This window comes from Cynocephalus volans, chromosome 1 (genome assembly GCF_027409185.1).
Source record: "Cynocephalus volans isolate mCynVol1 chromosome 1, mCynVol1.pri, whole genome shotgun sequence".
Taxonomy (NCBI): Eukaryota; Metazoa; Chordata; class Mammalia; order Dermoptera; family Cynocephalidae; genus Cynocephalus; species Cynocephalus volans.
Window position 1 is genome coordinate 179,114,775 of NC_084460.1, and position 13,254 is coordinate 179,128,028.

General features: G+C 40.3%; 2 protein-coding genes across 8 annotated transcripts in view; one reads left to right on the top strand and one right to left on the bottom strand.

Moving 5' to 3' along the window:
• Nucleotides 1-1,157: 1,157 nt before the first annotated feature.
• On the top strand, nucleotides 1,158-8,145 carry SOD1 (superoxide dismutase 1). Its single transcript, XM_063109801.1, has 5 exons — nucleotides 1,158-1,353; nucleotides 4,313-4,406; nucleotides 5,868-5,937; nucleotides 6,762-6,879; nucleotides 7,947-8,145. The coding sequence occupies exons 1-5, from the start codon at nucleotides 1,282-1,284 to the stop codon at nucleotides 8,052-8,054; spliced, it is 462 nt and encodes a 153-aa protein (XP_062965871.1). The 5' UTR covers nucleotides 1,158-1,281; the 3' UTR covers nucleotides 8,055-8,145.
• A 2,151-nt stretch (nucleotides 8,146-10,296) lies between these two features.
• The window catches only part of SCAF4 (SR-related CTD associated factor 4), a 52,918-nt gene continuing 49,960 nt past the window's right edge, over nucleotides 10,297-13,254 (bottom strand). For 6 of the 7 annotated variants that reach the window (XM_063104535.1, XM_063104499.1, XM_063104526.1 and 3 more), the window contains one exon: nucleotides 10,298-11,723. In XM_063104535.1, coding sequence (XP_062960605.1) covers nucleotides 10,789-11,723 — 935 coding nt within the window. In that variant the 3' untranslated portion in view covers nucleotides 10,298-10,788. Of the gene's footprint in view, nucleotides 11,724-13,254 lie in introns of all 7 variants that reach the window. The other variant, XM_063104544.1, reaches the window with a different exon arrangement.

Consider the following 13,254-nt stretch of genomic DNA (forward strand, 5'->3'; position numbering starts at 1 on the left):
TCCCCCTGTGTTGTTACCCAGGTACACCCTGTGGGGATGGAGGATGAACACTCTTTCCCACCTTCTCCCCACGTTTTAGCAAACTACTACTCTCCCAATGGAAGTGTGTGCTGGGGGGTGGAAGGCGAGGATTCTTATTCGAAGAAAATCTAAGCCATACTGTTGCTGACAGATACATGTTCACTATGAAAAAAATGCTAAGAGAAGAACATTAGTAAAAGTTTAATTCCCATTCTCGAAAGGTACCCACAGGCTCCTACCAGAGTTCCACAGGAAGTTCGTGGAAAAATAGAATTAAAAGATAATACAAATCTTTCCACAAACTTTTTGAAGTGCCCTTGTAGGTATTTTTCTAGACACTTCTGAGCACACAAGTAAACATACGTTGGTACTTAAACACACACATACACACAAACACGCAAGCAGTCTATTGTTTGCTCATTTCATAACGTTTTTGAAATATTTTCCTTGAAATACTAGTATAAGTAATATTTATCTCTCCTGTTGTATGGAGGTATCATGAATTATTTAATCATTCCACCCTTCTCGAGTGCCGTGGCCCTATAGTCACACAAAAACTCGGGAGAAGCGTAAAAGCCAATCAGCTGCCTTTTGGTATCTTTAGGGTTGTGGCTTTGCCAAACAGGAAAAATATGAAAAGAATACAGAATTCTGCTAACCAAATAAGTAACAACACTAAGAAAACTGCAGGGCAGGAATTTAGATGTACCGACTCTATACACCATCAGAAAACCAGAAAACAGGACAATAAAAAATGGATGCATCTCAGTGTGCCCCAACTTCTAAAAAACATGAGACTGTATGGTCAAAGTCAGTCACAACTAATGACATTTCTGGACAAAGTGTCTTCCTTCAAGGCGTACCATGTACACATTTTTTCCAATTTCGCTTACGCCATCAGCGGATTACATCCTTCGGAAGAGAAAGGCTGTTTTTCCCTGCAGTTTGTGGATTCTAGACCTTTCACGGCTGCAAGGCGGAGTAAGAGCGCGGCGCCGAGGACAGGTTCCTCCCGCTGCCCCTTGCCGCGTCCCCAGCCATTCCCGGCCACTCACGTCTCGGGGCCGCCGTAGGGGGCGGGCTGAACGCGCGGGGGGCGATTGGTTCAGCGCCAGGGTGGGCGGGGCGTGAAGGACCAGATATAAGGCAGTCGCGGCGGGGCGGCCTCGGTGTATACCGCCGTTTCCTGCGGCGTTTTCTGTGGTGTCTCCTCTCTCGGGTGCCCTCGGAGCCCGGACCGGAGAGTACCCCCCGCAAGTCATGTCGACGAAGGCCGTGTGCGTGCTGAAGGGCGACGGCCCCGTGAAGGGCACCATCTATTTCGAGCAGAAGGCAAGGGCCGCGACGGAAGCCCGCGGCCGGGCTGCGCACCTGTGCTGGAGCTGGCCGCCCTCGCCACGCCCCCGGCCCGCACCGCCGCCCGCGCGCGCCCGCTAAGTGCTGAGTCATCTGGGGGTGGCGGGTGGCCGAGGCCGCCGGGGGCTGGGCGGGGGTGCGGAGAGGGAACGCCCGGGCCTGCTCCGCGGGCGCGGGCAGCTTTTGCCGGGGATGGGGGAGGGAAACAGGCTGCGCTCAGGGTCTGGGCCGGCGCTGCGGGGTGGTAGGCCAGGTGGAGGCTTGACGCTTTTGAAGTGGAGGCGGCCTTTCCTTACCTGGTCACGGTCTTGCTCCTGAGGATGCAGCAGAGACTGAGCTGCGCAGCCCGAGGCCCGGCCCGTCCTTGAGGTCTGGGGATGGCGAGTGCGGCCGGGCCCGCGGGCCCCGCGCATCCGTTATCTCTTTAGGGCTGCTTTTCCGACTTCAGCTCTCCAGGTCAGGGGTTTCCGTTTTTTTCACAGCTCTCTAGCTACGAATGGTTCTTACATTTTTAATGGGTTGTGGGAAACAGGAATACGCAACAGATGGTCTCTGTGGCTTATGTGGCACTTGAGGGGGAGGTTTGCTGGCCCCTGTGCTAGGTCATGGTCAGGAGCCTAGGGCAAAGATTGTTTTCTTCCTTCAAAGATCCAAAAGTCAGAGATCTGACTCCTGTTGGGGATTTTCCAGGGCAGTGATTCTCAACTCTGGGTGCACAGTAAAGTCATTTAGGGAGCATTTAAAAAATATAGATACCAAGGACCAAATCTGTCCCGGCGTGGTATGAGCATTGCTGTTTTTTAAAAGTTTTCAGAGTGATTTTTAATGTGTACCTAGGATGGAAAGCTACTGTTGTTTGAGAACAGTGGGTGGGGTTTGGGATTTGGAAATTAGGAGACCTGGCGTTTCCATTACATCGAATTGGCGCTTAATAACTGACCTTGGAGCCTTCCTTCAAACAGTTCCTCTGTAAAGTGGCTTTAAAATTGCTCTACCAGTAGGCGGGTTGCTGAGATGGTCACAGACAAACCTCTGAACAAGTCTTGTAAAATAAAGTATACAGAAGTATTTTCATAAACATTAATATTGCAAAACATGTGTTGCAAGGAAGGTACTTGTGCTAATAAGACTGTCCCCAGAGCCTAAAGTTACCAACTGGTGGAAAATTGTTTGTTGTACTTGGTTTAATAATAATAGAGAATATGTGAGTGAGATTTAGACTTTAAAGTGGTTTACAGAAATGTGAGAGGACAGAAACAGTCTATGTAAGTATCTATGAAATTTATGCCAGGGAAAATTTATATTCCAGTTTCATTTTTTAATTTGCCTTTAGATTTTCTGGAAAAAGTTCTTTGGCATCTGACTACATTTCGTTGTTTGTTTGTTTTTTTTGCCCTCCCCCCCGTTTTTTTTCCTGCATACGTAATTCACCAATACTAGGGAATCTAAGCCTCTGAGGGATTTCGCCTGGCTTTTGAGAAAAGTGAAGGCAGCTGTGAATCCGTACATGCGCTCAGGTTCCTGTTTTTTTTCCCCACCTTCCCCGAGTAGTTTTCATGGTTTCTTCTTTTAAGCTCCTCACTTCATTTTGGTGGCCCTTTGTACCTGATAAAGACCCTTGGATAGTTAAGCAATATACCTCTGCAGATAAGCATATGTAATAAATTGGCTATAAGCTGTATTTGGTTTGGCTTATTCAGTGTTTAAAATTTTGGATTCGTTGCCAACTTTTAAAAATCAGAGTTTTTCACCTCAAAAAAAATCCAATATTCCTAGCTTCTCTTGAACAGTTTTGAGATCTGCTTATACTGAACCTTCATTAGTCCAGGACAACACTGTGCTAGAGCAGGTTATATTCCTCGTTGCTTCCCAGACCTGTTTTATTCATCTAAGGTAACAGCCTGGTCCCTGTAAGGTTGTACCCATACAGCTTCCATTTGAAGAACTCCTTATTCTCATATGCTGTATGCATTACCTGTTAAGAGAAGGTGTGAAAGAACCTGCCCATTATGTCTCTGTGCTTTGATAACACAGTGTGTTTTGAGGGACAGCATGCACATTTGAGTTTTTTTTCAAAATTAAAGCTTGTATTTAGAAAAGTCGTAGTATCTATTCTCAGAAAGGAAAAAAAAAAAAAAAAAAAAAAAAAAAACCAAAAAACTGAGGGGGAGCAATTGCCAGAATACTTTCTTTGAGCAATGGTATTTCCTGATGGAAGTCAAATCTTAAGGGCTAATTCCTCTTGTGACTGTTTGCCCAGGCTATTTAAAAAACAAGCTGAAAACAGAGACCCCAACATGTGTATTACTGTGTGGTGTGGATGCTGCGTACAATTTTAGTTCCTAAGATCTGTTTGTAGCAGTGATAGTAACTTCCTTGATTCCTGTATGTAGCCATGCAGCAGTATTACCCATCGCTCCCTGAAACTGCTTGATTTTTTTCCCCAACTGCTTTAGTGTTGTCCTTTCTTTTTGTTGGAGTAGAAAGTTTATCTAGGTTTTGGTGCCTAAAAAGACTTCAGAAAACAGCATCTCTAGTTATTCTAGAACCTGTTCAACCTATTCAGAAGTATTTACTATTAAATACTTATTCATATTACATATTCATTGTAAGAGAGTCAAACCCTCAAAAGTATATAAATCTGACACTTAGGAACTCACTGTGGTTGCCACTCCGCCAGGTGCTTTTTATATGCTATTTAATAAGTTAGAGAGTGTTGGAACAAGGTTATCATATCCCTTTTGATAGAGCAGTTAAGCAGCTTACTGGAGGTTCACTGGCTAGAAGGTGGAGAGCCTGGGATTTGGATACAGATTTTTGGATTCCCAAGTTTGTGTTCTTTTCACTTCACTTAGTGGTTAAAGGTAAATCAATTGTTTTCTTTGTTCAGAAGCACTTGCTCTCTCAGACTATATGCACTTTTCTTTGAATAAAGGAAAATGGGACAGTTGTGGTATCGGGATGCATTACAGGATTGACTGAAGGCCAGCACGGATTCCATGTCCATCAGTTTGGAGATAATACACAAGGTGGGTGTTGTGCTGGGCTAATGGCCCATACTTGTTTAACCTAGTAAGAAAAACAGGACTGAGTAGAGTAACCCCTAAACATTACCCCTAAACATTGAAAACTTTCAATGTTTTTCTTTTTCAATGTTGTTCTTGTCAAGTTAAAATGATTACCTAAGGTCAATCCTAAAGAGATTAGCTGTGAAACTCTGATCTTTAACTTCAAAGTGTCATGATTATGGCTTGATTATGTAAGAGGGTGTTTTTTTGTAGAACACAATAGAAAACCAAAACAAAAAAGTTGAGCTCCTTTCTTACCTTCTTGTAATGATCCCAGGTGTTTGTGAACTGGGAGTTAAGGGTGGAGGTTTCAAGCACAGGGTCTGCATTTATTTGCGCTACAATATATAAGAATAGCCCCACAGCCTAACACAAGATCCATGAGTGGGACAAAAGTACAAGTATGATACAAACTGAAGATAAAACGTAGACTGGTGCTTTGGAAGGAGTTTTCTCAATTTGGGATTAGAGGCAAGTTAACAAAAGTTTATGGGTTAAATTGCATTTAGTTATCTTTTGCCTTATTTGAGTAAGAATCTATACTTTGTATTTACAGACTTATGATGAGAACTTGATTCACTTCGTTGGAACTTTGTTTTTAATGTCCCATGTTTAGTTCTAAATAGTGATTTAATGACTAAATTTGACCCATTTAAGTCATTTCCCAAGTTGTTTCTTGGTTTTACTGCCTCTAGTTTGGGAGGTGATTGTGCTGTAGTTTCAACTTGCTGTGTATGCTGTGTATGCTATGTATGCTACTTCCTTTAGCTACCTCCTTGTGTGGGACTGGAGGGTGGTGGGGAGAAGCTGTAAATAATGGAAGCTTTCCATTGGCTGCTGAATGAAGAAAACCATGTCATGAAAGGACCTCTTTCATTGTGATTGTGTTCTGTGCAAATGGCATCCATTCCGTGGCACACAGGAGTGTTTAATATAGGATGTAGTTGGAATCCTGCCCCCTGGAGTTGAGTGAGGCATCAGCCTTGGCCTTGGACATGAGGTGCTGTTTAATATTCTGCCTGCACCAAGTGAAGGCCACAGACAGGAGAGCTCTTCCAAGTATGCTGCTGGGGAGATATGTTTTTTGGAGATAAGACATGCTGCCTTCTTAAAAACTAGGATCATAATCATGGCATTTTCACAATAGAAGAGCCATTGAAGATCAAGCCCCTTTATCTTACAGTGATGAAGCCAGAGCCCAGACAAGGCTCTTAACTTAGTGTCAGACAGTAGTTAGAACTCCTTTCTCATTCCAGTTATACCAAGGTGTTGCTTCCTGTTTTTGTTATCCTGGAAATCACGATGCAGACCAGTGCTTTCTCTCCATAGGAGGTTTTAGCAATAATGATCAGTATCCTTTTAGAATCTGTTTTGAATTTTGGTTCTAATTTAGCTGCCTTTATTTGTTTATTTTGTAAATAGGCTGTACCAGTGCAGGTCCTCACTTTAATCCTCTATCCAAAAAACATGGTGGGCCAGGGGATCAAGAGAGGTGAGCAGCAAGATAATTAACTCTTATTACAATAATGGTGATGGCTTTTTGGGGTCAATATGGTATACTACTTGCAAATAGCATTCTAAAATAATTGAGTGGTCTCCTCTACCACTGCTTTTGTATTTGTCTCCCACATACTCCCCCAATCCCTGCCTCCACCAACCACAAGTGCTGCTGGAATGGCTTACTGCCTCCTTGGGCTAAGGAGTTGACAAATGGGAACACTTAAAACGACTTGGTTTTGTAGCATTTATTGAATATAGAACTAATACAAATGCCAAAGGAAACTAATACAGGAAATGTTATGAATAACATTACTGACAACCACTAGCAAAATAAATCATCATTGTGAAACATAGGATGCTTTTGTAGATAAAAATTCACTATTGAAAACTAGTTGAGACTCCATTTGTATGTGTATGTTTTCTGAAAGCCTTTCAGGAAAATAATAAATTTAAGGATAAGGATTAATTTGTTTTTATAACAGAGGCCTAGAGGCATAGCTTTCTTAGCTATGCCAATAATTAACAGGTATAACCCAGTAACTGACTTTACCCTTTGGTACTTTACTTCTGAAATGAGAGGTGCGCCCCCATCCAGTGACTCTTCCCAGAGTGTAACTTTGTAGACTTGAAGCCTTGTTTGAAGAGCTATGTGTTTCCAAAATTTTGCCAATGTGTAAAACTGGGTCTTATTTGATATATACTATATACACCTCTTAGCCCCTTATGTATTTGACTAAAATTTTAATTTAGCTCATAAACTATCTGGATGTTAAGTGGAAATCAGTTCTAATTTATCTGATGCTTTTTCAATGTTAGGCATGTTGGAGATCTGGGCAATGTGACTGCGAACAAAGATGGTGTGGCTGATGTGTCTATTCAAGATTCTGTGATCTCACTTTCAGGAGACCATTCCATCATTGGCCGCACTATGGTGGTAAGTTTTCATGTAATAAGGATATGCATAAAATTTCTTCTAACATAGTCATGTGTCTTTTCACAACTTCATGATTGTTAGTCCTGTTTTCTAAAGATCCACATAAAGTATACTTTCAGTTCAGTTTTGGAAAAGCACTTATTTTATTGGATGGTTACAGTGAAGATGAATTAATTTATCTAGGTTAATTAGGAACACTGTTCTGCTAAGATGCAGTAAAAAGCAGATTACATTTGACCATGTTAGATCTGAATTGGGGAAACACTAGTCTCTCGTTTCAAAATGGCCAGATTTTCTTGCCATAATTGGGTTTTCTCTTTGTAATTAAAGAGAACATTTTGTTAAGTCTAAAATCTGGTCCATTGTTCTCATTATTTTCATTCAGGTCTCCAACTTATCATCACGTAACATGTGGGTAGCAGTTGCCCCAGGTTACCTTGGGAAGCTGCATCTGGTTCCTGCAAAATACCAAGATGCTTTTTCCTACCCAAGGGCAGTTAATATTTGGTAGTCACTTCCTTTCAGTTGACCCTTTATGCTTAGAATTTTCTTCAGCCATAGTTGTGAAGCAGAAAAATAATTTGTTTGAACAAAATGTAAACTACTACTGTTAGAGTTTAGATATTTTTAGGATTACTTATCAGCCTATAGTTCATTAAACATGAAATTTTGATAGTTTTTTTGGTTTGTCTTCACTTTCTTTTCTTTTTTTTCGAAAGCAACTTATATTATAAAAGAATGACTACTGTAACTGAGATTACTATAATTTATCATGAAAGATTAAGACCAGCATGTGGTGTTCTATAACGTTGTTTGCGTTTTTAGTATTTCATTTAGAGATAACACTTAGCTAGTGTTTAAAGGTAGCACGTCTGCACCATGAAAAGCTTTGAGTAGCAGTTTCTACTTTTAAACTACTAGATTAAATATTAGTATATTTCCCTATTAGTAGGATTATTTTAACATGTCATTTTCTAATATTGTATGGTTCTTAAGTCTTTTGGGTATTGCTGGGAAAAGGTGGTAATTACTTGATACCAAAGTTATGTTTTTAAAATCTTTTAAAGGTCCATGAAAAAGCAGATGACTTGGGCAAAGGTGGAAATGAAGAAAGTACAAAGACGGGAAACGCTGGAAGTCGTTTGGCTTGTGGTGTAATTGGGATCGCCCAATAAACATTCCCTAGGATGTGGTCTGAGTCCCAATAACTCGTCTGTTATCCTGCTAGCTGTAGAAAATAAACATTAAACACTGTAATCTTAAAAATGTAATTGTATGACTTTTTAATTGAATATGAGCTTTATAAAACCATACATATCTTTGAAGTGATCATAAATCATTTCTTATTACAGGTACTTAAAGCAATTTTTAAAATGTTTCAATGACGTGTACTTTGCTAGACTTAATCATATATGGATATTAAATTTGTCTGCATTTCTTCAATTCTCATTCTAACCTGTGAATATACACCCTGTATGGAACTTATCTTGAGCCTGTTATATCCAAATTGAAATTCTAAGTTAGCTCTGATACTCATTTATACATAGAGCTTGAGTGGAATAGATGTAGTAATAGTAACTTTCATAGCATTCTATTTTCAAAGTGTTTTAAGTGAGGCCACCAAGATGTATAAATTTTTAGCAGCTGGTCTTTTAGCTACGACTAACCCAAACTTTGTCTTAGACTGTCCTAAAGCTGTCCTTTGTCAGTTTTAGGGAAATTTCCCTGCTTAGTCCCAAGCATTTTGATTTCATAAAGTACCTAAGTTTATTTTTAAAAGTAGATTTTGTGGTTTAAGAAAGCCTTTTGATAACTTTTAGTGAATATGTCAAAGGCAGGTTATAATACCAGCTAAAATTAAGATTAATTTATGTACCTGCCAGACTGGCACATATATTCTACTTCTAAAAGATGTTGGCACAAATGTTTTCAAATTAGCCCTTTAAAGAAATACAGCACTGGAAGATGGAACCAAGGAAATGTTTGATTGTGGGTTCTGGGTGTTTAAATGTTACAAGAATTTATACACCCAGTTAGTGAAATCGTCTTTCTCTTAATGTAAATACATACGTACCTGTGAGAGAATGCTTTTAAATGAAATGTTAATCTAACTTAGGTTTGATTACCTGGATTACAGTTTATTCAATTGAAAATTGTAGAGTATTATTTCTGAGAAGCCAGGAATAAGCTACAATCCTGTGCATTCATAAAAATATCATGTATTTTATCAAATATACATCATTTAGGAGAGGAAAAGCTAATTGGAAAAAGAAAGTATGTACTGTTTTCCAAGTTTTAAAACTGCGATAAAGAACAAAATGCTCATAGTAAGTGGTTAAAATAACTGTTCAGGTAGAGAACTTACAGTGTTTAACAGATTTCACTGATGTATACTGCCTGGGATGACTCAAATACAGGGACTACCTTGTGACCTTTTAAGCCCTCAAGTATGACACTACCAGTTAATAGTAATTTGTCTTTCGTGTGCAGACAGAGTGGTCTTAATACTTTCAATTGGAAATATAGGCTGCAAGTCCTCAATGGGTCAACGTGAAACTAAGGACAAGTCCATGAATATGGAACGGGATTTTCTTTCTAAAGGCGGAATACAAGAACATTGGCCTAGATATATTCTCCCCATCAAAACAAAGATCTTGCTGTAAAGTAAGAAAAAAAAAACAAAGTAATAAAAGCAGCTTTGCCTGGGGATGAGGGCAAAGAAAAAGTTAACTGCTCAGCACACTTGAAACTAGGACAATTTAAGAATTTAACTTAGGAAAAAAAGCTTCAACAAGGCCATAAATACTTAGATTGTGTAACATCAGATTTTGGCACTGAGTGGCTTGATTCGGCTTTCGATGTCTTCATGTGACAATTCTTGGATAACCCACAACTATTTTTCCTAGTTAACCCAACAATTTTAAGCAAAAGAGATAAAAGTACATATGGCAAAAAGTTCAGTCTACCATTGCCCAGCAGGGGAGTTAAAATGGTCAAGAAAGGCAACAGGCAAGGCTTGGAGGAAACAATAGTTTGCATTTAAGTCCTTTAAACATATAAGAAAAAGCTTTTAGGTTGCAAATGTTAACCTTGATTTTTTTTTACCCTTCTGAAAAATTTAACGGGATGGTTAAAAATAATCTATGTAAGTAACCCAGGCAATCAGATAATCCCTCCCCGCTGCACCTCCCCACCCCCACCCCCAGTAAAATTTCTTTACAAATTGGTTAGGGCAACAAAAAAGTCGTTTACAAATTAGGGCAACATTTACTACAAAGCCAATGGAAGAAAAGAAAACCTTGACTGAATTGCAAACACAAGTTTTTCCATTAACATTAAAACCACTAATCTATACCTTATGACTGAAATGCTAAAAATCAAAAGTATTACAAATGAAAGTGTTTGAGAATAACTACAAAAGTCTATTTCCATCAAATAAGTCTAATTTAGACTTCAATATAGTATTAACAGCTCAAACTCTGATGGTAAACAATCCTTTCCACCTTAATGCAGTGTAGGAATAATAGCACACATTAAAGTTTGTTACGAAAATAGAGTTTATTAAAAACATCCCTATTGTTTGAGGAGCTTTCACCATTACCTTGTCTTAAATTAAAAAAAAAAAAAAAAAAAAAATAGAGAGCACTTCTAATTACGACTTGTAAACTTTTTAAAGTCAAAACTTTTAAAAAGTTACAGCAAAAAGGGTAATATTTATTCATATTTTCAGTATTTTTTGTTATTTTGTGGCTATTTTTAAATAGAAGGGAAGCAATCAAATTGCTTACAATTCCCCACCAACTACCGCGGGGCTGTGATATAGCAGGAGCAAATATTATACAGCATCTGTACACCTCAAGCTCTACACTCCAGGAAGTGTCACCGTCACACTTTGACAAATTCCAGTCTCTAACGAGGAGCCTCTGCTGCTGAGCCAGAATCCTTTTCAGGTTCAACGGATGAGGTAGCCTCAGCAGGTAACTCTTCGGAAGGTTTTACAACTGCGGACTCAGACTCCCCCTTATCAAGTTCTGAAACAGTGTCTACATTTCCCACTTGGCTAATGGGAGGTTCAACGGTTTTGTTACCACCTGCCCTGTCTGTCACCTCAGGCTTCTCCTTTCCTCGGTTTTCTTCCTTCTCTCTACGAGACTCTCTATCTCTAGAATCTCTTTCTCTGTCTCGATGCCCACTAGAGCGTCTATTTCTCTCTTCCAAGTCTCTGTGCCTGTCCCGGTCAGGGCTCCTTCTTCCCCACTCTCTCCTTTCACGGTTACTATTATCTCTATCATCATTACGGTTCCCATACCGTTCCCGGTCATTTTCCACCCTATTTCCAAAAGATCTTCTTCCAAACCTTTCTTGGTCTCTACCTGAATTGAACTGCTGCCTGTTATCATTTCTAAACTGCTGTGGCTGCTGCTGAGTTGGAAGTGGCTGTGGTGATGGTGGCGGCTGCTGTTGTGGCTGTGGTGGAGGTGGCTGCTGCTGCTGCTGCTGCTGTTGTTGCTGTCTTCCATCTCTGTCTTCAGGCACCCCTGGACCTGGCCCTGGGCCCCCAAGCCCTGGCATTCCACCAGGCCTAACAAAGGGGCCATGCGGTGGAAAGGGACCTTTCATTCCATGAGGTGGAGGCATCGCAAAGCCCCCTGGTCCTGGTGGTGGACCTCTGTGCATCATGTGTGGCGGCATGGGACGGGGTGGCATCAAAGGAAATCGCTGTAAATGAGGTGGAGGCATTCCTGGAGGGCGCTGGAGTGGTATTAGGCCAGGTCGGGCACCTAGAAGACCAGTAGATGGTGCCTGGAGCCCAATTACAGGGCCAGGTGCAACTCCTTGAGTGCCTAAAAAGATAACAAAAATAAAAATGTCAATACCACAGAAGACACTCCATTTTCAGCTGTTTCCTGTGGAGCTTAAACCAAAATGAAATTCAATCCAGAATCTTCACATTTTATACTGTATGCCATTCTACCTGTCACCACCCAATGTGAGGGCACAGTAGCAACCTAAGGCAAGCAATCTTAAAGACTCATTTTGATAAATGCCAAAATAAACTGGAAAAGGAAATTATACTAATTTTCAAAAAGAACATCAAAATCTTTCTCTGGCTTTCATTAGAAGCTGTTTTACTACTCCAAGTACTTAAAACATCTGAGAAACACAATGTGTTAGGTCTTAATGAGAAAAAGGACTGGGCTGGCCCTGTGGCTCACTCGGGAGAGCGAGGTGCTGGTAGCGCCGAGGCCACGGGTTCGGATCCTATATAGGGATGGCCGGTGCGCTCACTGGCTGAGCATGGTGCGGACGACACCAAGCCGAAGGTCGCGATCTCCTTACCAGTCAAAAAAAAGAAAAAAGACTGCATTCTATCAGTAACTATTCAAGTCAACTCAAGTAGTTACAAAATTATCTAAGTTTCCCACTTATTCCTATTAAAAAAAATGAGGTCACTGATCTACAAAATCCAGTAAAGAGGGAGGTCTTTGAATGCTGTACTTAGCCCATATTATTAGAATGCTGCATGTAGTTATGCCATATGCATCATTTAAACACTAATGTTAGGGCCGGCCCGTGGCTCACTTGGGAGAGTGTGGTGCTGATTAACACCAAGGCCACGGGTTCAGATCCCTATATAGGGATGGCCAGTTAGGTCACTTGGGAGAGCGTGGTGCTGACACCACCAAGTCAAGTGTTAAGATCCCCCTACCGGTCATCTTTGTTTAAAAAAACCCAAAAAACACTAATGTTTACAAAACAAAGATCTATACACAAATGTAAAGTTTATTTTTAGTTCCTTTTCAAAGCACAACACAATGTGTAATTCATTCACACATATACTGAACATCTGATCTTCACATTAACTCATTTAATGGGATGGGGATATCAATAAAACATGTCTTTTTCTTCAAATGGGACAAAGTCTAGTAGAAACAGATTTCGTTCCAATTTTAGTATATGTGCTGCCGAAGCGAGCACCAAACAGATTTCAATTGTTATAGATGGCATAAGCTAGTATTATGGTGACACAAAGGTGGAACTGTTAAGTTGGTGTGTGAATCTGAGTAAGAGTTACAAGGGATGTGTGAATAGGGTCTCAAAGGAAGGGAAGAACAGACAAGGCCACTATGAATAAGGAAGGACATCACTGTTCAAGAGAATAGTAGGTTTTGGAAAGGCTTATTAGCAAGGTGAAGCAGTGAAGTATGTTCAGAGAATGGCAATTAAAAAAAAAATGACTTCTGATGAAAACTAAGGAGAGGAGAAAATATAGAAGATGAGATTTATGAGGCTGAACAAGTGGGCCAGGGCAATTCGGAGGCCTTATATGCCAAGAGAAGGAATCTGGACTTTGATTTGAATAAAACAAAAATT